Source organism: Astyanax mexicanus, chromosome 4 (assembly GCF_023375975.1).
Source record: "Astyanax mexicanus isolate ESR-SI-001 chromosome 4, AstMex3_surface, whole genome shotgun sequence".
NCBI lineage: Eukaryota > Metazoa > Chordata > Actinopteri > Characiformes > Acestrorhamphidae > Astyanax > Astyanax mexicanus.
In genome coordinates, this window is record NC_064411.1 from 34,433,168 (window position 1) to 34,458,510 (window position 25,343).

Here is a 25,343-nt window from a genome sequence, read left to right on the forward strand (position 1 = left end):
ATCTCGAATTCTGAAATTATAACCACACTGATGGCATTACTTTTCTTTGAGTTCGGAAGACAATTTGGCCCTTAAGATCATATGAAGATTTTAAGAAGATGACTAAATTTAATAACCTTTTGGCAGATATTTTATGAGCCATTGTGTACAGCACATGTATCATATCACCCACTGTTATTGTCACTGTGTTATCTTTCTTTGGTATCTACCAGCTTTAGATGAGTGCACAACATATGGCCATAAAGTTATGTAATAGTATGGTCCAAAAGTGGACGTTTCTGGTGAATTACCCACTAGAAACTAATTTTATTGTAAGAATTGTGTTAAGGAAAAGTGCTAAATTTGTCAAACATTTTTTAGGAGGGTAACAAGTGTGTTTTGTTTTTATATTTCAGTAAAACATCAGAGTTGACAGGTTCTCGGTTTTCCCGCCAAATTGGGCTTGTTTGAAAATCCAGTCACGGGTAAAAATTAGGGACGGTGGGGTGCGTTTTTTTGGGCTACTTCTAAAAATTAACGCAGCCGCCAAAGAACAACCAAAAAAGGATGTTACCTTGGATGTTACATGAACACAGTGGGCAAAGGTGTACAAGTCCAAACTACAATATAAACCAGGAGAACAGCGGGAGAAGGAGAGAGAGAGAGAGAGAAGTCGCAATGTAACCAGATATCACTAGGTCATGAAAAATGAGAGAAGAGGGTTCAGGAGGGGCAAAAACAAAAACGAGTAAGTAAAAGTCAGTTTACTAATTATGTTACTATTAAATGTTTAAGAGCTCTGATATAAAACTGTTATAAAAACAGACATCCCAAGTTGCAAAAGTTGATTTCAGGGAGGTGAACCCCCCCCCCCCCCCAAAAAAAAACCTTTTTTATTTAAATTTAGAGTATTCAGAGGTAAAATGAGTTTTAACGTTTTTCATTTTGGAACGCCCTGCCTCTGCTTTCCTTTTTTTTCTTTAAATTGACAGTTACAATATCACAAAAAATTGCACAACATCAAAAACATTTCATATCATATTACAATAAGTATTAATATTGCCTCCGCCATGATCTGCTTTCTCTCACTCATTAAAAAAAACCCGTCCGGGAGGGGGGAAAAACACTGCCCGCCCACACTAAAAACTGATTGGCTGTCTTCCAGACTCTTTACAGAGAACAGGCCAATCAGAAACCTCTCTGTTTTCTTTCTCTCCTTCCCACACGCGATCAGAGAAAAAAAGTCTGTCGCCTGTGTGCGCGTGTGGGGGACTCGTTCTGAATTCCGGGAGACTATTTGTGACTCGCGGGCATCCGTGAGCCACTACCGAAATGCGGGAGACTGCCGGCAGCTTCAGGGAGACTTGGTTTGTCTGTAAAAATTTATAAAACACTAATGTTGCAGTACTATTAATGTATTTTAGGTAAATAGCAATACCGATAATAAATCCCTTATAAACTAAACACTAAATCAAACACTCATAGTTGTTTTGCTATTTGATTCAAATGCTTGACAGACATATATTTTGGGCTAGTTTAAGCTTCTGAAGGGTGGGTTTTGGACTGATTTTGGGCTGGTTATTTTTGTTAGACCTGGCAACGTTGTGAGCCATTATCAAGTACTGTGCCTTTTGGCCCTCAAAACTGACTGTTTTAATTATTTTGGCCTTATTATCGTATGTATACGACGTCAGACTACACAGAAAACATAACGTCATTGCCCATTATCTCATTTTTTGTCAATATTTAGTTTACTACATAATTGGATCACAAACTGTCCGTCACATTGTGTACATTTTTTGGAAGAAAAAATAAAAAGAAATTCTTCCAAATTACCTGAAATAAACTCCTTTTACATTGGCTTCCATTGAAAGTTACAGCAGGTTTTTATCTCTCTCTCTCTGTTTTGAAGATCATTGTTTTTCATTGGACAGCGACCATAATCACCTTAATCACTTCATATACTCTTGCATGCCACTGGCGGTTCGAGGGGCGGGGCCACAGGGGTATTGACCCCAGATGAAATCTGATTGGCCCCCTGAAGTGCCCCTGTCCTGTCACTCATCTGTCCTGCCCCAGAGCGATGATCAGATTATAGGTGAATGGTGCAGTTCCATGTCCAAACACTAGTGGCGCTAATGAGAGAATCATTAATGTCCAGCGTGGTTACAGATTTAACAGATGAATTAAATGCTGAATATTCTCACATGCTGTGTGTGGGTTTGGGAGTTTTTGTGTATGCACAGTTAAATTGCATGTACAATTTGTAAGGAGATTATAAATTAATTTGTGCCAAACGTTTTACACAAAAAATGTAAAATCTGCAATTTAAACTGCAGATGATTTACATATTCAGCTCTGGAAAGAATTAGACCGCTGAATCAGTTTCTGAATCAGTTTCTCTGATTTTGCTATTTATATGCATATGTTTGAGTAAAATTAACATTGTTGTTTTATTCTATAAACTACAGACAACATTTCTCCAAAATTCCATGGTAGCAGAAGCACACTGATGACATTTATTGAACTATTTTGCTCTCCTCCCACTCAGAAACACTACAACCTCAATAAAAAATTGCAAAATCTTACAGGATGCTGCTTTAAACTTTACCTTTTAGCTTTTGTTGACAGAAATCATATGCATCCTTAAGCCGTTTGGATGGCTCCCTTATTGTGACGTCACAATATGGAAACCTCCATAGAACCACCCCTCATCTGTCAACCCCCACCAGGCCCTCACCCACAGTACACAGCATTATTAGCCAGCAGACTTTGTCTGATGGAGGGATCTGTACCTACTGTCTGTGGCAAGTCAGCAAATCAATCAGAATCAAAAATCTTAAAAAATATAAGTATAAATGTTATTAACTACGTAAAATAATTATTTAGCTTGTCCGACAACACTGCAGACATGTAAAAAAAATCTTTAAAGTGAAAATTAACATTTTTCTATATTTCTAATAATGTATTAATTCAGAGTAAACTTTAAATTATGTATTGTTACACAAATTAACACAATTATCCTGCTGACATAAAAAAAAACATATACTGGTATTGACCCATATCCTGTCTGTTGGTGAGCACTGAAACAGTGCCTTTGTAATTAATAATCCTCAGATAATTACCAAGTGATTATTGTCCTGAGATCATTAATATCAGCAAAATCAATCTTGTGTCTTTTCACAGGCAGGAGATTCTTATATTTTCAAAGCCATTATACAGGTGTGGGCGTTCCCAAGCCGTTCCCTGAGGTAACACTTTATGACCAATTGATGTACAGTACCAGTTTAGCACTCAGTACCATAAGTTTGGACACATATTCTCTACAGTGTAGATTAATAATAAAGACATGAAAACAATTAAGGGACACTTATGGAATTACGTAATAAACAGTAAAAAACCTGACCCAATGCCCTGATCTAAACCTGATCAACGAAAGGGAGCAACTATTGTTCAGCACCTCCTGAAACTCCTTCAAGACGATGATTGTGATGATTATGAGGTGATTCTTCCTCATAAAGAAACGATTAAAATACCAAGAGTGTGCAGATCTGTCCTTAAAGATAAATGTGGTACTTTCTGCTTTACTACTTTTTTTGTTTACAAAATAATTCTGCATGTGTTCCTGTATAGCTTTAATACAGTCTCCAATGTTAAATTTACAATGTAAAAATCATAAAAAGAAAGAAAACACATTAAATGAGATTGAAGATGTGCCCAAGCTTTTGACTGGTACTGTACTTCTGTCCCATGACTTTTGCCATGTCGGTGTATTGTGATCAGTCACTCACACTGTTGATGAAGAGATACAGCTGCACATTTCTCCTGTACAAACACATTTATTTGGTCTTTTACAGTAGTTTACTGTGTTTGGAACAATCCAGTTACTATTTTCAACTTAATTGTACAATAGAAATCACTACTTGCCACTGCCACATGACTATCAACTGAAGTGCAGGAAAGAAAAAAAGACATCAGCATGAGGGTAAATGCAGGAATGACAGTTCGTCACGTAAACTGTACTCTACGTTGTGCAGGTTAAATACGTCCATTACTGGAGGATTCCTCCTCCTCTGGTGGCTGATGAAAGGAGAACATTGGAGAAAACTTTGTATTGTACATATGAAGACTATTCCCGTTGGGTTGTCATGGGATATGAGTTGAGCTACTGGTTCCCGTTCCCTGACGTCGATACAACATGAATACATGACATACGTGTTGCAAAATAAAACCACTGTCTAATAAGGAAGGAAGCCGTATATATATATATATTTATATATTAGTGCTTTTCAAGTTATAATACAAAACCTGAGAACTCAATTGTACTTGCATATTTTACTCTATAAAAGTAGAATTTTCTGTACAGATAGGAACAAAGCCAAATACTTTAACGCCTTCTCATAAATATTTATGAAAAGGCACGCATAATTTAATACTCGAAGCAGGACTTCACACCCTGCCTGAGGTTTCTTTAGAAAAATCACCTTTTTTCCACCTGCAGGAACTTCAATCCTCGATTCTTCTAGTTGTTGCAGACAGACTGTTGCATGTCATGTGTTTGCAGTTCGTGTAGCCCCAAAAATATTTAGCTTTGATGCTTTGATGCCTATGGAGAAGCAGAATTAAGTCTTTTTTTCTTTTTTCCTCTATGGTAGAGCAGTCTTCTTTCTTCTTGCACACCAGACAAAACTGCATCACCAACAAAACACACACTCCAACCCATGCTGTTTGATGTATGTGTGTAGATATAAATATAAAGTGCCATTCTCTTCGTTCCAGCAGAGGGCGCTGCTGCCTCGTACACCGGATGCTTCCCTAAGTATTAGCTTAGCTCGTTCTTTCCCAGATGTTTATGAATAAAAAAGGCAACACAAATTACAGCAATGAATGATCTTAACAATCCTCACGATTACAGAAGGTTGTCAGACTTTTGTTTGTGTCCACAGTGATAGAAATGTGCTGAATGATATATTGTTGTATTGGTAATTTGTATGTGGACTGTGTGTTTCCAACTAATCCAACTCAGTAGGTTAAACATACGCTGAACACAATGAAGGCTAACATGCTAACATTACTACACTAGATTACTGTGAATACTGTGAAATATTTCGTTTTTATTCTTTTTGGTCTCTTTTAATGTTCCTTGGGGGATTTGACTGACAAGGAAACGTGATTATATGTGAACGTGAAAGTGGATTTGCTCATTACAGTGACGTGAATCCTGTATATTACCCCAGGATATTGTGCCTCTGAGGCCTAGCACGCAGCACAAATTCACCAAATAAACTCATAAAGGCATATTTTGTGAGCATTTCAGTGCTCAAATATCAAGTCCTAAGAACTTGTTTGTTTGCATACAGTGGCAGCACTTTGACGATGAGTAAATGGATGTACTAGGGAACCGAAAGTCTGCTCTTGTGGATGCCTGCTCGAATCATCTGATTTGATATGTTGGGTGGACACCTAATCATTTGTCAGTTTTATCACTGGCAATCCCATAGACAAGTCTGCTTTATCACATTCTCTCTGATCACACAGACTTCCTAATTGATTCATTGATTCAAAAAAATTAAACATATTCAAAAACAAAAAAAAGAAAGAAACGATCAAGCATGAAGTTCATTACTGTCCTTCTTTTCTGATCAAAACAGTTTGTCCGGTCAGCGCACCATGCCGGCCTTTTACATTGTGTCTAAACTGAAACTGACTTTCCAGTTCCTGGTTCCTTTCCTCTGCAGAAATGCAGTCCCATCAATGCGACATCAAGACACGCTTGACACTGTGTCCTGCCACACAAATGAAAGAATGTCCTCTTTACTACACTGGAACTGGTCAATGTGCGCCTTCCAGTGCAGAGTAATCGGTTCAAAGTCAATGCGCCTGAATCTACAAAAGCATCTAGCATCACATGCTAGTTTCACATGGTGGTGAAAGGTTTCCTTCCCCTGGAGATTTGAGGATATCTGGTGAGAGTAGGTGGTTGACTACCTTCTGTGCGCTTTGACTGCCGTCTGTTCCCTCCGTGCTGCTGGCACCGGTGATGCCAGGGGAACAATTCAGTGCAGGTTTCGGTGAAGCTGGAGTTGCTGCTGCTGACCTTTCGACGTGATTCTTCCCTCTCTGGCTATCGCTGGAGGATGGGATGGATCCCGGGGACCTCATTGATCCTTCTGCTTCAAAGACTGTCCCTGGAGACTTTGGGCTTTGCCAGGATTGCGGCGTGAGTGTCGCTGTGTCTTCGGTAACGACTAGATGCAAACTGGGGGATCCTTCCTCTCCAGACTCGCTTAGGTTGACCTTGAGTCCCTTGGCTTTGATGGGGTTGTTCGGGGTTGCTCTTGGAGAGCTCTTGATGTTTTCGCTGCTCATGTCAAAGCTTTGGTTCTCCTCCCCTTGAGACAGGGTATTGCTGTCTGGCTTGCACTGGACAAACTCGTAAAGACCCTCCTTGATGATGGTGGGCTGCCTTGCCCTTTCAGCTGCTCGTGTATCAAGGGCAGAGATCTGGCTGAGATCAAGCGGAGGCGGCGCACGAGGATGTCTTGACTGCATTCCGGTCACATTGGGAAGCAAGGCGGTTTTCTCAACCTCGCTAACATCAGTGGTGCAGCTTGCGAAGCTGTCAATACTCGACAGGCTCCTAATGTCGGTGATAGGACGTTCCTTCAGCAGTGGCTCTGACTGGACCACTTTCATCTCCAGCTTCTCTTCCCTGCCCATTTTACTGCCCCCTTTTTGAATAAGAGCACCGGTGCTCGCAGCGGCCGGAGCAGTCGTCATCTGGTTGTACATCTGTTCCAGAGACTTGGCGTTCAGTCGTTGAGGGCTTGATCCAGGCTTCAGCGTTCGTTCTGGAGATCCTAACAGCGCTACTTCTTGATATTTTGTGTCGAAGGGTTTGCCGATAGAATCTGCGCTCTTTTGAAAATTCCACCTGCTTGGAGAAAGGTGATTGTCTGAGGGCTTCTCTTCGGTCTTCTCTATCACAACATCCATCAGCTCCATGTTTCGAACGAAAGCATCTTTCATGTTCATTGACACGATACTGCCATTCCTCTTGGCTCTCTCCAGAGCCTCCCTGCGCTTGATGGCCTTCTCCTGCCTCTTCTGCTCTTTGTAGAACTCAGAGAAGTTGTTCACAATGATGGGAATGGGCAATGCGATCACCAGCACACCAGCAATACAACAGAGCCCACCTACTATTTTACCAAGTAGGGTTTGTGGATAGATGTCTCCATAACCTACGGTTGTCATTGTAATAGTGGCCCACCAGAATGATGCTGGAATGCTGGTGAACTTTGTGGCGTCTTCGTCCTTCTCGGCAAAGAACACCAAACTGGAGAAGATCATGATTCCCATGGCTAGGAACAAAATCAGCAAGCCCAGCTCATTGTAGCTCCTTCTGAGCGTGAAGCCCAGGGACTGGAGGCCTGTGGAGTGTCTGGCCAGTTTGAGGATCCTGAGTATTCTCATGATCCTGAAGATCTGGACCACTCTGCGCACATTTTGGAACTGGAGGACGCTCTTATTGGACTCTGTTAGGAATATTGTGACATAGTATGGCAAGATGGCCAAGAGATCAATAACATTCAGGGGGCCTTTGAAGAACTTCCACTTGTTGGGTGAGGACAGAAACCGCAGAAGGTACTCCATCGTGAACCATGCTATGCACACTGCTTCTACATGAGCAAGACTGGGATTGTCATTGGATTGTCCAAACTCGTCAATGACTTGTAACTCAGGTAAGGTATTGAGTGACAGGGCGATGGTAGAGAGAATGATGAACAGGATGGATATGATGGCCAGGACCTATAAAAGAAAGAAAAGAAGGTAAAGTTAGACTTGTTACATCTCTAAAACACCATGTCAAGAGAACAGAAACATCAAAAAGCATTTTTAATATTTCAATACCTACAATACAGTGAAAGCAAGGATGGCACCATTATAGCTTTATCTCCATCGGAATCACAGCAGATGCACTGTGTGCAACCTTATCGATTGTGTATAAATCTCATCACAGATACCTCCAGTGATAAGCACTGCCAAGCAGTTATCGATCAGCTGCTTTGTTAGCTTATGGAATAGATGCCCCTTGAGGTTTTCCAATTTGCTTGACTGGGTAATCAGATATTCTGGATCAGACTGAGTTGCCTTTCTTCAGATCATGTTTCACAGCATTAAATCAATCAGTTTGTTTGCAACCTTATGGTGGAAGGAACAGTGCTTTTATTTAAAGGTACACTTCAGGCAAGAAATGCTGATGCTGCTAATAACCAATGAATTCTAATCATTAAGCCGGCCAAAAAAGATTGAGCTGGGTCTCGCGCTAGCTTTTGCTCATTGATTAGCTTAAAATGTTCTTTGAATAACACAGACATCTCACTTCTCCTGCAACCTCCGTGATTGTAACATATATTGATTGTGGCTCTCTGATGCCCGCAAATCATCTACAGTATGCCGGAAATCAGGCTTGCTCTTGCACTTTTTGGCAATGGTCATGGTGGGAAATTTCTATAAGCACCCTATTTTAGCGATCTCTAGGTGAACCATCAACCGTGCAGCTTGATTTAGGGCGTACTAGTGTGTCTTTGCTATCGTAATGATGGGGAAAGTAAGCCTTGTGCGTCTCAAACCACAAAAAAGCATTAACTAATTCTCTTAATTTATTATGGCTGTGTTTTGGGCTTAACGTCCCTTTAAGAGCCAGATGTGCATTTACACTGTAAAGGTGTGCAAGCATGTAATTACCGAAACATTAATGTTATTTTATTGTGTATATTCTGTTTATTGTTGAGGTAAATGTTGGGTTTGTGCACTGCTTCGTGTTCTTGTTTGATGGTTGACTGTTGTCAGGGATCTAATCAGTCAGTGGCAAACCTGTGTTTTCCATTGCCAAGATAGCAATATGCCAGAAATGAACTTGAATACACCTCACTTCCAGACCATATCGGCCATCAGTGTAGATTATCCACAAATGCCTTAGACTGTTGTCGAGGTGTAAGATAGGTGCCTGTTAGTTAGGGCCCTATATGTTTAGTTTAACAGCTCAGTATCGCATGTTCAAACACAAGTTTTAGAAAATATTGTGGGCAAATGACTGTAAGGCATGTTGACGAGAATTTACAGGGATTTTAGAATTTTAGGTTTCTAACATTTCAGGTCTATTAAACGAGTAAACATTCCCTGTAAATGACCTATAGAAGCATAAGATCTATAGTTAATCATGCTAAACCACTTTAAATCTAATGGCCACAGAAAATTAGATTTCAGAGGCATTACGCTGCTCATATAATACAGAAGAGATTTGGAGTAACGGCCTTGTGGTCAGTATTGTCACCTATCGTAGATCATTAGGAGCGAGTAAATTGAACCAATAAGATGCCTCAGGTTTTTTCTGTGCTTTTGCTCGAATGCAGCTAACGCTGCCTCCTGCCTTTCCCAGGCTTTAATGACCAGTTTTATCACCTATCCATCTTACTTTGCATGCTCTTAAAAACACACACTAATATTCTGAAGCATACCGTTCACACTGTTTGAATTGTAGGCTACAGAGTTCCCAGTATTATCAATCTCACTAATAAACCTCTGCTCTCCAGGCTTCCGAGAAGCCATTCATTCCTTTTCATTTTTCTCTTTTATATGCCTTGATGAGGTGAAGACGAGTACGCACGCTGAATTCAAAATGCGAGCGAGTGTCTGTGATGGACTATAAAAAGGAATGGCACTGAAGACTGCTGTCAGTAAAATGAAGATTCCTCATTAACATTGCAAACACGCAGCTGACATGGATAAGCTGACACACACACACACACACAAACACATATATACAGCTGTGGAAAAAAATAAGAGACCACTTAATTTTTTTTTTTTTTTTACCAATTTGAAAACCTCTGGAATATAATCAAGAGGAAGATTGATGATCACAAGCCATCAAACCAAACTGAACTGCTTAATCTCTTCCACCAGGAGAGCAGTGTGTAAAACTGGTGGAGGAGAACATGCCAAGATGCATGAAAACTGTGATTAAAAATCTGTTTTATTCCACCACATATTGATTTCTAAAACTATATAATATGAACTTGTTTCTTTGCATTATTTGAGGTCTGAAAGCTCTGCGTCTTTTTTGTTATTTCAGATCATTTTCTGCAAAATAAATGCTCTAAATGACACTATTTTAATTTGGAATTTGGGAGAAATGTCTGTAGTTTAAAGAATAAAACAACTATGTTCAATTTACTCAAACATTTATTTATAAATTTTAGTATTTCAATGTTATTAAAAGTTATATTAAAAAAATGTCAATAAACTATAATAATAGTTAATTCATAATTATGAATTGCCTAGAAAGTAATCTCCCAAATTATTGTTAATATTAATTGATGTTTTAATAGTGTAGATGCATTTTTGTGCAATTATAAAATCAAAATGTTTATAATCTACAACAGGCCTATGACCCAAACTGGTCTTTTCTGGTCTTTGGTCTCATTAATGAATCTCTAGTCCTATAAAAATAAGAGATTTTAACAAGTAATAAACATATTACTATGCAGAAAAGATGCTTTAATTTTGCTTTAATTTCATTTGTCTGCCATATAAATATAATACATAAAATATCAAATTGTATCAACACAACTACTGCAGGATAAATAAACAAATAAAATTCCATTTAGAAACAATTTTCAAACTATAATTTGAAAGTAAATTCAGCACTACACTTTTCACTGCATTTTTATAATTTTATATTCATTTTAGATGTGTCCAGTGGAACCTATTTAAAGGTAAGAACATGAAGTTCCACAAAAGGATGAAGATTTTAATGGATTTTAATAGATCAAATGGATTAAACAGTGTAATGGTGATGGAGTTGACTGATTAATAAAGTATTTCCAGACTTGAAACTTACTCTGTATATACACATATATGTATACATGTACTGGCACAGTAAAAAGAAACCCCTGTGTGTTCAGCAGCAGCAGCAGCAGCACTGCTAAACTAATCTTTACATTGTGCTACAGTCGTCATATTGCTGTCATCTACTGACTACTATTGAGTCAGTGGAAAATATGCCGACGTCTTTACTGTAAGACACCTTAATGGATCAGAGCTGCTCCTGTACACGCAAACTGACTCTGCCTCACAGGAAGTGTGGCTCTACACATCCTGTTGTGTTTTAACTTCCATAAGAAATCATTTAACAACAAGGCTTATAATCATTATCTTAATATACAGTATTTTCTGACTATTCATGCACAACCTTCTTCCTCCTTCCTCCACGCAAAGACCTTATCATGACTCTTCCTGTGGGGTGGAAAGAGTGAGTAACCACTTCTAACCTTTCTGTATCCTCACTATAGATAGCAGCTAAATCCTATTATTACAATTATCCCTAAACATCCGCCCGTGGAGGAGACAATGTAAGCACACTCGCTGAAAGCTTGCACAGCTCACATGCAGAAGCCGTAAAAATGTTTCCACAGCTCTTTATCCAGTTTATGGATGTTATACGTTACGCTACGTATTAACTGACGACTAACAGCAGACTGTGTACATGCTGGCTGCTCTGGGGGAAGGTTAACATCAACAGTATTGAGGACACAAAACCTCAGAGTGCCACGTGAAACCCTCTGCAGTACAGAAACCACTGCCAGCTTCTCAGCGAAAGCCTATCAGTCACCCAGAAATCTTCTGGACGGTCGAACCATGAGAATGAAACAATCTCAAACACACACTCAGCAATGCTAAAACCAATACTTTTTAAATAAAGCAAAAATTGCTCAGATGTTTTAGATGATTTTACCCATTTTTACTTTTACTTTTAGCTGATTGGTAATCTCAGGGTGCAAACAGCTTTTTAAAGTTGTTGATAGACTTGTTTTTTCATCATACAAAACTGCTACACTAAACTATGTCCCTGAATCTCAGTATCTAAAAAGATACAAAAGATACAAATTCGAATAGTCATGGTCTCTGGCACCATGTGACGGAGGCGTAGGATTAGATTGGCTCTCTGAATTGGCAGCCATGGCGTGACGCAGGGCAGCCCATCGTCCCCGGAAGAAAGGACTGAGCTTACGGGTGCCCGTGGCCAATAAGAGGCCTGTCCAGGTCAGAGGTCGGCAGCGCTGTTAAAAAAGTGACTGCCGGTAATCCCCTGTGGTGTCAGACGCTTGGGTCGATAAGGACAGGAACAGAAACCTTCCTGTCCAAACCTCCCAGAGGATGTCATTTAACACAAGAAGTCATTAATACACTGTTACTGTGAATTTTAATGTATGTTAATGTGGTGGGACTGTATCTGTTTCTCTGCATTCTTTACTCCTATCCTCCTTTAGCCCTGTTCTTCAAAGGTCAGTACCCTACTGGTGAGACCACCACAGAGCACAGAGCAGCTATTATTATTTAAGGTGGAGCATCTACTGTATGTAGGAGTGTCTAACAACAGGAGTGTCGACAGCTTTTAAAAACTCCAGCAGCACTGCTGTGTCTGATCCACTCACTGTGGTGGTCCAACGTTCACTACAGTAGTGCATTACTTGGGTTTACACAATATTGTAGTGCTGTCTGAAACATAACATAGTTCAGCACAGAACAGACATAATCTGTCATTGTTTGGTTAAAACACATCTGAATTTGTTTACTGTGAACATTGTTGAATTCTGTTCAATTGATTTTTCAGAGATGTCAGGGATAGTCTTTTATATGCATAAAATAACCTAGATTTGGTCCCTTATAATAAATGTTCTTAAACATTGGTGGTATATAGGGCCCTTTTCTATACCAGTGTATATAGAACAAATCGTCTCTGTCCAATGAAAAACAAGTATCCTCACTGACAGGACCAACCCCAACAAATAAAAAACATGTCTGTTTGATGGGGGACAGCTGTGTTTGATTGGTATGCCAGTCAAACCACATAAAACTTTTGGAAACTCTGAAATTCGTTTAATGACTTAAGTCTGACACTTTCTTACATTTAAAGATAATTTGCCATTACTTAACAAATAAAAACAGACAAACAAAAATCTTGCAGGGTCAATAATGGGACGACTGCATCTAGATTTCTCTTCAGATTATTTCACATCTGGTGGAAAAATATAGGAGAACTGCTCAACAATGAAGCACAAACCGAATCGCCTATTTTTGTTCACAGGTGCTCTTGTGTGTGCAAAAGTTTGTTTTAAAAAATCAGCAGAATAATGACATTACCCTGGTTAAATGAACAGGGACTGCTTTCTGCTTGGTGCTAAAGGGAGCTCAGCTATTGGTTGCGGTCAAATTAATAAAATGTAATAAATATTAAACAAATCACAAATATACTGAATTAAAAATGGGCCATCCATTACTGAAGTCAAAATAAATGGCAAAAAAAAACTGTTTAAAAAATACTAGCATACACTGACATTCCAAAAGTCATGGGATAGCAGTATACACAGTAACTTGGTCATGAAAAATGGCTTGGGAACACCCATATTTGTATATGATGTGAGGCGTTATCTTGTGAGTGAGGCTGAACATTGACCTACACACAAACTTCCATTATTAAAAATGTGTTAACATGAAGAATTAACCTGAGATTTAATCTTTATTTAAGAACACAAGAGTGTATGTAAAGTGCATATACACTGTGATTCTCAAACACTGCCATACAACGTTAAGAGTGAGAAAAGACTTTGAATAAAAAAAAAAGTCTGGATTGATTTTCGTTCACTCTGAATGTAGCTAACTGCTGCTACATTTAAGGTGGAATGAAAAACATGGCTCCAATATGCCGTTTGTTGACAGGGGTGCACGCTGGGAAAGGGGGTGGGGGGGTGCCAACTCTTTTAATAATCGATTTTAATCAAATGAATCAATTAGTTTTTGCAGCCCTACTACCACAAATACATCCTAGAAGGCATTACCACCCACAGTGGAGAGAGCAGAGTGTTACCTGCAGCTTCTCTCTAGAACTGACTCACACATCAGTTCAGTGTACTTTTGCATTCAAGGGACATGGCAAAAGTCATGGGACACCACATTTGTTCATTATGTAAGACACTTGGCATTCCAATAGGGATTATAAAATGCTTAAGTTTAAAACTAAGAGAACTGTGTGGTGTTTTTTCCTGTATATGGGCCCTTTAACAGCGTAAGAAGTTACAAGATTTCATCTTATGTTGTTTTGAAATGTTTACTCGGCTACTGTGTGTGGTATAGAGTAAAATAAAAAAGAGGTTTTGATATGACAGCGCAGGTATCAATCTAAACAAAGGCTTGCCCTGTGCTGAAGGACGGCGTGAGAAGTCAAAGCGCTCTAAACTTTGGAAAGACATCAATTCCCACAAGGCTGCGCTGCTGCGGGCTTCTCATTCATCAAAGGTTGAACTTTGGGACGAAGGCATTACAGTGCATTTCTGTGCTCCTCGCTGTTCTGCTTAGTGATGGCTGGGGTATTTTTAAGTAGCTATTAGAGAAAGAGAGAAAGAGAGAGAGAGACTAAAGGTGGATTATTGAACTCTGGCTGTCTGTGGATTGGCCCAAGCCTGTGATTACATGAGCATGTCTTGACACGGTGTGGGTTTTTTGGGGCAAAGCCAGGGCATGTGCACTTCAGGAAGTGTACAGATCCTCCCAGGCACATCCCTACTGAATTAACCCAACCCCCCGGTCACCTGCAGCAAGAGCACAGCGTCTCATACGGATGATGTCAAAGAGGTATGCCCTGTTGCTACAGTACCAGTCAAAAAATTTGGATACACCTCTTCTACTCATTCAGTGTGTTCTCCTTCTTTTTATGATTTGTTGCAAATTTTATATTAACTACTATACAGGAACACATGCGTTTAAAAAGTGTTTTACCTTAGATTCTTTTATGTACCACATTCTTATCTTTAAGGAGCAATCTGCACACTCTTGGTATTTAAATCTCAGTGACCTTCATGAGGTAGAATCACCTGGAATAGTTTTCTCAGCATCTTGAAGGAGTTTCTGGAGGTGCTGAACAATAGTTGCTGCTTTTCCTTCAAGCTGTGAAGCGTCAGCTGATCCCAAATCACCAATCTTAGTTGATCAGGTTTAGATTAGGGGATTTCAGTGACCAAAAACTGTTTCCAATGCAATTCCTTGTATGTCCCTTAATTTATTTGATGTCTTTAATATTAATCTGCAATGTAGAAAACAAATTAAGAAATAAATATTCATGTTTTATTTAGTATATAAAATAGTTTCATATATTCTGTAGAAACAAATAAAATCTAAAAACGTATGTTATAAACATTAACTACCAATACCCTGATTTTGTATAAAATAATAAAAGTGTAAATAATGTGTATAATATGTATATAATGTGTATAATAGCAAAAATAAAGTTACATAACAACAAAAGACTAAGTGTAAGATATTTTAGTGCATGAATATAAACTGCAAGCAAACAATTAAATATAGTAAAAAGAGTATTATTATTATTATTATTAGTCCCTATTAAAGGGACTCATCTGTAGCATTGTGGTCAGTCAATTACCATAGTTTTGACTGTCGTAAACACTCAACTTACAATTTACCACCACTGTGTCATTTTTTACAGTAGCTACAACTGCCTGCAATGATCTGATGGATATAAGACTCTTTGTAGACCTGTGCTACAGAACATTTGGAAAAGGCTGAGGTGGTATAACAGGGTTAGGTGGGTATAGATGTACATAAATTGGTAATGAGTGTGTATAGACAGATGTGAGTTAGTATTGGATGTCTATAGATATTTTGGGTATGTATAGGTATGGTTAGGTATGGGGGAGGATACCAGTACAAAATTCCTAATGGGGTCTCAGCGGGAATATGAGGATAAATCCGATCTGATCCTGTAACAGATCTATACGGAAACAGCACACACACACACACACACACACACACACACACACAGTGATGTTTTTAGAGTGATTCTCAAATTACTCATCAAAATTATCTTTTGTAAGAGAGATCACACTTTTTACTCTCCGGTATCACCCAGCTGACCTCACTATAAAACATAGTAAAATGCACAAGAAAATAGAACAAAAAACTAACAAAACAAAACAAAAAAACAAATACAGCATCCATTAAAAATTTATGCACCATAATGTTTATTTTTTTAGAAATAAGGGGAAAAGTTCAAACCCCACTGTCTTTATGTTAAGGTACCACAAACACATCTTTTAGAACCATTTGGTTTATTATTATTTTTTAATAAATGAGGGCGAAGAACCTATTAGGTATATAACCTATAAGGTATTAATTTCAGGATCAGGAAGGTGCTGTCACGCCTGGCCCTGTTTCCTGTCTGTCCTCGTGCCTGTGTTGTCCCACGTGACCCGTGCCCCTGTGTTCTGCCTGTGATTTTCCATTACCTCATGTCTCATTTGTAGCTCCACCCCTTCCCCAGGTGTTTCCACTCCCAGTGTGTTTCCTGTTATGTTAAAAAGACTTCCTCTGTTACTTGTCCTCTGTCGGTCTTTGCACTGTCCCCCGTTGTCTGTCTCTCTGCGTTTCTCTGTCTCTCTGTGTTTCATTGGTCATTGCCCTAGTTCCTTGTTTAGTGTATATCTCTGTTTAGTTTCTAGTTCCCTAGTTTTCTCATTTCCCTGTTTAGTGTATTCATCCTCTGTCTAGTTTAGTTTCTTGTTTTATTTTCTTGTATAGATATCCCTAGTTTATTCCCTTGCCCTGTTTTAGTTTATCCTGCCTAGTTTTATAGTCTCCCCGTTTGTTTATCTTTAGTATCTCTTGTTTGTTTGTTAGTTTTAGCTCGCCTCTGTTTCTTGTTTTTCTTTGTTTCTTGTTTACTTGTTTATTTGTTTATTTATCATTAGTCTCTCTCTCTTGTTTATTCCTAGTTTATTTTCCAGCGTTTGTTTAGTTTTATGTTCTCTAGCCTCCCTCGTTTGTTTAGTTATTTTGTTGTTACGTGTTTACTTGTCTCTTTGTTTAATAAATTCTCACCCTACCTGTGTTTACATCCGCCTCCTCGTCTCTCTGCCTGGGTCTAACCGTGACAAAAAGACCGACCACAATGGATGTAGCAGACTGGCACGCTGCAAGGAAGGCGGACCTGGAGTTTCTCCGTCTCCTGGCCGAGCAAATCCGGGGAGATGACCCGCTCCCAGCGCCTTTCCGCGGGTTGGAGCCCGTCAGCCCAGCTTCAGCGGTGCCCACCGAGACTCATAAGAAAAAAAAGTCTCGGAGGAAACAGGCCCGAAAAGCCCGCAAGGCGCGGGAGGACTCCCTCCGGAGCGGGGAAAATTTTGGGGGGGCGCTGGGGGTGTGTGCTGTCAGCCTCGGTCCTCGCCCCGAGGAGGAAGGGGGTGACTCGGATGCAGGCTGTGAGGAGTCCTTTCTCTGGGACTACTCCGATCTCCTCACACCTGCGTCCAGCGAGGAGGAAGAGGACTATCCTCCAGCACCAGCCCTCCTGCCGCTACTTCCTTCCACGGTGGCAGTGGAACCGCGCTTCGAGACCCCCTGCGCGGCGAGCCAGCCGCGGTCAATGACTTTCCCCGCGCTCCTCACGCCGGACTCTGCACGAAAGAGTAGGAATCCAGTCCGGGTTTTTACTTCACCCGCAGCTTCGGGCTCCAGTGCTGCAGCGGATCTCTTCATGCCACGCCCCGTGAAGCACGCGTCTGAGGCGCTGCACCCCATGATACGAGCGGCGGCCGCGCCGCTCTCCGAGATTTCAGCGGCGGCCGCGCCGCTCTTCGAGACTTTAGCGGCGGCCACGCCGCTCTCCCAGACTGCAGCGGCGGCAGCGCCGCCCTCCGAGATTTCAGCGGCGGCCGCGCCGCTCTCCGAGATTTCAGCGGCGGCTGCGCCGCTCTTCGAGACTTTAGCGGCGGCCACGCCGCTCTCCGAGATTTCAGCGGCGGCCGCGCCGCTCTTCGAGACTTTAGCGGCGGCCGCGCCGCTCTCCGGGACTTCAGCGGCGGCCGCGCCGCTCTCCGAGATTTCAGCGGCGGCCGCGCCGCGCTCACAGACTGCAGCGGCGGCGGCGCCGCTCTCCGAGATTTCTGCGGCGGCCACGCCGCTCTCTCAAGCACCAGCAGTCCCAGCTGCTCCAACTCAAGCACCAGCAGTCCCAGCTGCTCCAACTCCGGCCCCAGCAGTCCCAGCTGCTCCAGCTCCGGCACCAGCAGTCCCAGCTGCTCCAGCTCCGGCACCAGCAATCCCAGCTGCTCCAGCTCCGGCACCAGCAGTCCCAGCTGCTCCAGCTCAGGCACCAGCAGTCCCAGCTGCTCCAGCTCCGGCCCCAGCAGTCCCAGCTGCTCCAGCTCCGGCCCCAGCAGTCCCAGCTGCTCCAGCTCCGGCCCCAGCAGTCCCAGCTGCTCCAGCTCCGGCACCAGCAGTCCCAGCTGCTCCAGCTCCGGCACCAGCAATCCCAGCTGCTCCAGCTCCGGCACCAGCAGCTCCCAGAACTATGTTTGGGCCCAGGCCCCGTATTTCCAGGCCTGCTCCTAGGCCTCCTGACTTTGCCCCCAGTTATGTGCCCAGGCTATCCCCACAGACTTTTGCCGGTCCTGGGCACCCACCTGTGTTTTTGGTTCCCCTGTCTCTCCCTGTCCTGGTCCCCGTATCTGTGATCGTTCCAGTTCCTGTCCCCGGTGGTTTCTCTGTTCCTGTCCCTGTTACTGTGTTTGTTTCCGTCCCCGTCAATGTTCTTGTCCCTGTTCCCATGTCCGGTCCCGTCCAGTCTCTGTCTCATGTCCAGTCTCCGTCACCTGTCCAGTTCCCCGTCCAGTCTCCGTCACCTGTCCAGTTCCCCGTCCAGTCTCAGTCACCTGTCCAGTTCCCCGTCCAGTCTCCGTCACCTGTCCAGTTTCCCGTCCAGTCTCCGTCACCTGTCCAGTTTCCCGTCCAGTCTCCGTCACCTGTCCAGTTCCCCGTCCAGTCTCCGTTCCCCGTCCAGTCTCAGTCACCTGTCCAGTCTCAGTCACCTGTCCAGTTCCCCGTCCAGTCTCCGTCTCATGTCCAGTCTCCATCTCCTGTCCAGTTCCCTGTCCAGTCTCCATCTCCTGTCCAGTTCCCTGTCCAGTCTCCCGTTCGGTCTCCTGTTTTCCCCGGCCTCTCCCTGCCGCCAGCCCCCGGGGTTTGTTTTTACGCGCCTCGGGAGCTGCGCGTTTAGGGGGAGGTTTCTGTCACGCCTGGCCCTGTTTCCTGTCTGTCCTCGTGCCTGTGTTGTCCCACGTGACCCGTGCCCCTGTGTTCTGCCTGTGATTTTCCATTACCTCATGTCTCATTTGTAGCTCCACCCCTTCCCCAGGTGTTTCCACTCCCAGTGTGTTTCCTGTTATGTTAAAAAGACTTCCTCTGTTACTTGTCCTCTGTCGGTCTTTGCACTGTCCCCCGTTGTCTGTCTCTCTGCGTTTCTCTGTCTCTCTGTGTTTCATTGGTCATTGCCCTAGTTCCTTGTTTAGTGTATATCTCTGTTTAGTTTCTAGTTCCCTAGTTTTCTCATTTCCCTGTTTAGTGTATTCATCCTCTGTCTAGTTTAGTTTCTTGTTTTATTTTCTTGTATAGATATCCCTAGTTTATTCCCTTGCCCTGTTTTAGTTTATCCTGCCTAGTTTTATAGTCTCCCCGTTTGTTTATCTTTAGTATCTCTTGTTTGTTTGTTAGTTTTAGCTCGCCTCTGTTTCTTGTTTTTCTTTGTTTCTTGTTTACTTGTTTATTTGTTTATTTATCATTAGTCTCTCTCTCTTGTTTATTCCTAGTTTATTTTCCAGCGTTTGTTTAGTTTTATGTTCTCTAGCCTCCCTCGTTTGTTTAGTTATTTTGTTGTTACGTGTTTACTTGTCTCTTTGTTTAATAAATTCTCACCCTACCTGTGTTTACATCCGCCTCCTCGTCTCTCTGCCTGGGTCTAACCGTGACAGGTGCACACTCTTGACATAAAGGTGTCATAAACACCTCTTTAAAAAAATCACTTTTACCATATGGAATATTTAATCTACTTTTAGAAAAAAAAAAAAAAAAACCTTTTTAAAGCCATTTATTCCTGCATCAGGAATTTCCCGGTACCACAAACACACACACACACACACACACACACACACACATATATATATATATATATATATATATATATATATATATATATATATATATATATATATATATATATATATATATATATTTGTCATAATGTGTATAACATTCGGTTTATTTTTAGAAATAAGGGTGGAGAATATCTCTTAAAAGCATTTGTCCCAGAACCAGGAGGGTGTGAGTTCAAACCCTACAGTCTTAGAGTTAAGGAGTTTGGAACAACTTGTAATGTGTGGTACATTTGATCTATTTTTTATAAATGAGGGTAAAAAAGCTTTTTAAAGTCATACATTCCAGCATCAGGAGGCCGTGAGTTCAAACCCCATATTATAAATGTTAAGGTACCACAAAAGCATACTTCAGAACCACTTCTAGTATATGGAACATTCGATATAATTTTAAAAATAAATGTTGTTTTAAAACATATTTTAAAAACATTCGTCGCAGCACCAGGAGGGTGTGAGTTCTAACCGTACAGTTTTAGAGTTAAGGTGTCATAGACACTTTCTTTAGAACAACTTGTAATGTGTAGTGAGTTTGATCTATTTTTAGAAATGAGAGTAAAGAACCTTTTTAAAGACATTCATTCCAGAATCAGGAATGTGTGAGTTCAAACCCCACTCTCTTAAAGTCAAAGAACCACAAAAACATCTTGCAGAACTAATTTTACATGCCTTATTCCAGTCTAATGTCTAATACAGTGTGAGGAGATGGGTAGTGTGAACTGGGTTTACAGTAAGTAACAGGGTTGAGTAACATGATCAGTTACAGAACAGAATAATGTGATTAACTCGGACAGTGTATTATTATCCACTACTTTATCTTAATTCCATGAGGAACTGGTGATGGTGATCTGCAGCAGGACACTTTTTGGACTGTTAGCCAGGGAGTCGTTGTGGACCCTGCGTCTGGTTTTGGGTGCATCTGTCCTGCCTGAGCTCTTTGTGACCTGGGCCGGTCTTTTAGTCCTTGGAACATCTGGCCCCTGGGCTAAGCAGATTAATTGGAAGATCTGGAGGGTTTTTTTTCTCTCTCGCTCGGCTCGGCTGCCTGCTGAGTTACTGTACTGTCTCGAGTGTGGACTCCAAAGCGAGCGTGAAAAAAACGCCAGTCTGTGTAGGAATTGTTTGCGGAAGGCAATCTGCCGGAACACGAGGATTTGTCCTTTAATCTTGCAGTGTGGGGTTGATTTAAACAAGTTTGCGATGAGAGGGCGGACCCACACACATGGACGATGAAGCTGAGAGGCACGACATAGGTTTAGTTTCGAGGAAGAATGATATAACAGACAGCAGATCAGTTTAAATGGGTCTTTGAAAGCAGAATAGCATAACAAAGCATTCATACCCAGACGAAACTTTAATAAATAAAAGTTTGGAAAATGATGACGAGGAGGCACAGAGTGGTCCAGCGGTCACAAACTCTACCACTATGAAATATAGTTTGAATCCCGTTCATGCAGCTTGCCATCAGCTGCCAGAGCCCCGAGAGAGCACAATTGACCTTGCTCTCTCTGGGTGGGTAGATGGTGCTCTTTCTTTGGGTGATGTCAATCAGCACAAAGCGCTTGTGAGATTATGTATCGAAACCGAATTGCTGTGCTTTCCTCAGAGTGCGCTGGATACTCGGCAATGCTGCATTAGCAACAGTTGGGAAAAGACACATGTGTTGGAAGAAGGACTTGCGAGGGACTAGTGATGGGGGATATACAGATGATTGGCAGCTGAGTGGGTGGGACAAGTGGCCTAGCTAAATTGGGAATAAAACAGGAGAATATTAGAAATTATTAAATAAAAAAAAAGTGGTGACTAAAAGAAAATACCCAAAAACCTTGCATTTTTGTTTTTTTGGTTTTTACTCTGGGTACAGTGGGTTGGTTTGGGGGGGTCGCAGTGGCACTTACCATACACAAAGTGGAACTCCAACTAAAAAACATCCAACTGAGAACAGCTGAGTTACAGTAATTATTCATGTGGGAGTTCAGCACCATGGATAGCTCTACACACCATGTGGACAAATCCCATTACCACTGTCCTGTTTAAACAATAAATAATGGGTAAAATATTGGGGTCCATATGGTTCTTGGCTTGGATACAGAGCAAGAAAAAATTATAAACCAATTCAAAAATTTTACATACATTATTTATGTTCTTTAAAGAAGTTTACTTTAATAAAGGTCAGTGGATACCAACCTAACACTTTAAATAACCATTTTGTCTACTTAACAAATAAATAAATTCATCATTTACCATTTTTTTTATGTTGGAATCGCTTGTTATTTTGCACTGGTATATACAATAATTTAATCTAACAATTAGAGGACAGTCCTTCTCCACATACTGCTGCTTTAAAAACACATATGCTAGATGCTAACATATTGCCAGACCTATTCCTGACTGAACATATAAAGGATGCTATTGAAAACAGGATCGACACTCCACTCCCTTCACCCCCCCCAACCCTATTAAAAAAGATATAAGCTGCATGGGATGTATCTTGTGTGCATTCTCAAGCATGACTGCAGTTTATTTACTGTGTTCTTCTTAAAACGTATTAAAATCTGTCATGTAGAAAAAGTGTTACAATAATTATATTTTGCATATATTTTTTTCTTCAAGTTTGTCCAACTATGCCATTAAATAGAAATTGCATACAAATTTTGCAAAAGCAGTTTATATTTAAGTTACAAATTTCTGCAAAGGATTGTTTTACTTACTTATCAACATCGCAACATCTGCATTAGCATATATACATATGTAGATTTTATACTGAAGATATAATTGAAATATGATGGTGTTCATGATGTTCTAGTAGAAACCTAATTCAGATCTCTCTACAGTGCACAGCTGGAGTCGTGTCGCAGTGTGGTCTGCATTATCAGTCTCACATAAACATCCACACCCACAGAGGAGCCTGGGAACAGCAGCCCGGGACGGAGCAGCTCTCTAAAGGTCTGCTGCTGGTGCTGCTGCTGGAGCGAGAGAGCGAGGGAGTGAAGAGTGAGTGAAGGAGTAAAAGGAGGGAGGGAGAGAATGAAGGTTGAATTATTTCTGGAAAACACTGTTATCATTTCTGCCCGCAGAGGAAGAGGAAATTCTGTCTGGAAACCCAAGAATGTCTTGATCAATATCCTGGCTATTTATGGAAGGGCGACACGGGATCTGCTGGACTGGGTGGGTTTCTTTTATAGGGTTGGTTTATTTGGAGTGGACCTGGCGATCAGGCGTTGTGCTGAGTAAGTGACATTAAAGCCGTTACGCTGCCGCGTTAATGACGTAACAGAGTCGACTGCGGGCAAAACAAACAGATCTGGAGCCCAAAACCACAGCTTTACCTGCTGAACAGAAAAGTCGAAAATGTCATTTTAGGTGAATTCATTAGTTTCTTTTTATTTCTATCCACTTTTTTTACCATATGCAATCCTATAGGAGGGTGCGGACAAGAGCATGCCTCCTCCGATACATGTTCAGTCTCTCAATCCCTATTTTCAATCTGCCAACAGTGCAGCATCTTTATGCAGCAACACGCCTAGAGGAAAGCACCGGATTCCCAGCTCTGATTCATCAGACTACTGATGCCTGTGCTGACCAGCATCACAGTGGGAACTTGTGTTCCCTGAGCAATGAGATAAACTAATTTCACACAGTAATGTAATTTTATAATGTGATGTCTCCATTTATTTTATTTCTGCAATTTAACCCAACCAAAAATTTGAATACTTTGAAATAAAATAAAATAAAATAAGATAAGTACTCTGTAATGTGATCAAGTGTTGTAATTCCATTTGTTCTATGATATAATAATTCCTAAAAGTAATGTAATTACTAAAAGTAATGTAATTTAATCGGCTTTGTTATGTATGAAAAAGTTATTTAATTCCTTTTGCTCTGTAATGTAATAAAGCAATTTATTTTGTAACGTTTATGTGATGAAGTAATGTAATTCCATTGTTTCTATAATGCAATTCATCAAAGAAATGTAATCATTCAAGGTAATGTAATGCCCTTTGATTTGTAATGTAATTACATCTGTAATGTAATTCCTCAAAGTCATGTAATTCTTTTGGCTCTGTACTGTAATTCCTCAAAGTAATGTAATTATATTGGATCTGTAATGTAATTCCTTAAATGTAATTATATTGGATCTGTAATGTAATTCCTTAAAGAAATGCAATTCAATTTATATAGTAATGTACATTCCATTTGCTCTTAATAACATATATAATATACTTCAAAAGTAGTGTAATATAATGTAAATACATTTTCCTGTAATACATTTCTGCAATGTAATGTTTTTCATGTAATCATCAGGTCTGTAATGTAATGTAAATATTTGAGATAGTCATTATGTTTTTTATTCCTGTAATGTAATTTCAGTGTATTAAAAACATTTCTGTAATTCTAACTGTACAAAATATTATTCTGTAATTCTGCTGTAATGTAGTTCATGTCAGACAGTAACAAAACAGTCACAATTGTAAAAATGACAGTAATAACTCTCATCTTCTATGCTTTAAACAAGTATATTTTCTGTGCGTTCCCGGACTGCGCTGTCTGATCTGTTCAGCAGTGGGTTTTGCATGTGCGGGGGAGGCAGGAAGCACACAGTGGAGGGGTGTGTGTGTTGATTACAGTGATTAGTCTATAAATGTGGCCCTGACGACTCCCAGTGATGAACAGGCGAATCCTCAGCCCGATACTTACACACAGAGACCCCTAACACTCGCCAGTGTGTGCCAGAGCGCAGGCTGCTATTCCGCCTGTCCAAAAGGGCTTTTGTCTTTCTTAACTCTTTAAAGCTGAGCCAAACAGCAGCTATTTCTGTGGCTTAACCCTTAGATTCCAATCTCGTTTTCTTGTTTTGCTGTATTATTAACGCTGTATAATTACAATAACTTTAAAAAATATATTCAAATGGAATAGTGCCAAAAACCAGTTACACTCAAAAGGAATCCCACTCAAACTTTAAATGGTTTAGAGGTTGTGGCATAGTATCTGTGTCTTCAAGCAAGCTTTTGAGATGACAGCAGTATGTGGATGAGCACTGTCCTGTTAAAATAGAGCACCAAAGTGTGTGTTCAGAAAAGAGGACATGTTGCTTGTTGCGGGACCCTGTTAACATACTAATACAACCTGCAGCATGACACTAGGTCTTATAAATGTGTAACACATGACAAAAAATCATTGATTGTCGCTGACCATGGTGTCCTTACATCGTCTTCCCTACAAAGACAAACTTTTATTTTAAATAAATATTTTTCACTGTCACGTGAAAAAACAGTGCATCTCAATTCTTTTTTCTTTTCACCCAAT

The 25,343-nt window shown here is 40.8% G+C and overlaps 1 protein-coding gene across 2 annotated transcripts in view; it reads right to left on the reverse strand.

The window, feature by feature from the left end:
• Positions 1-3,791: 3,791 nt before the first annotated feature.
• The window catches only part of kcnb2a (potassium voltage-gated channel subfamily B member 2a), a 53,927-nt gene continuing 32,375 nt past the window's right edge, over positions 3,792-25,343 (reverse strand). For both annotated transcript variants that reach the window (XM_022679170.2, XM_007252977.4), the window contains exon 3: positions 3,792-7,788. In XM_022679170.2, the coding sequence (XP_022534891.1) occupies positions 5,884-7,788 (1,905 nt within the window). In that variant the 3' untranslated portion in view covers positions 3,792-5,883. The remainder of the gene's footprint in view (positions 7,789-25,343) is intronic.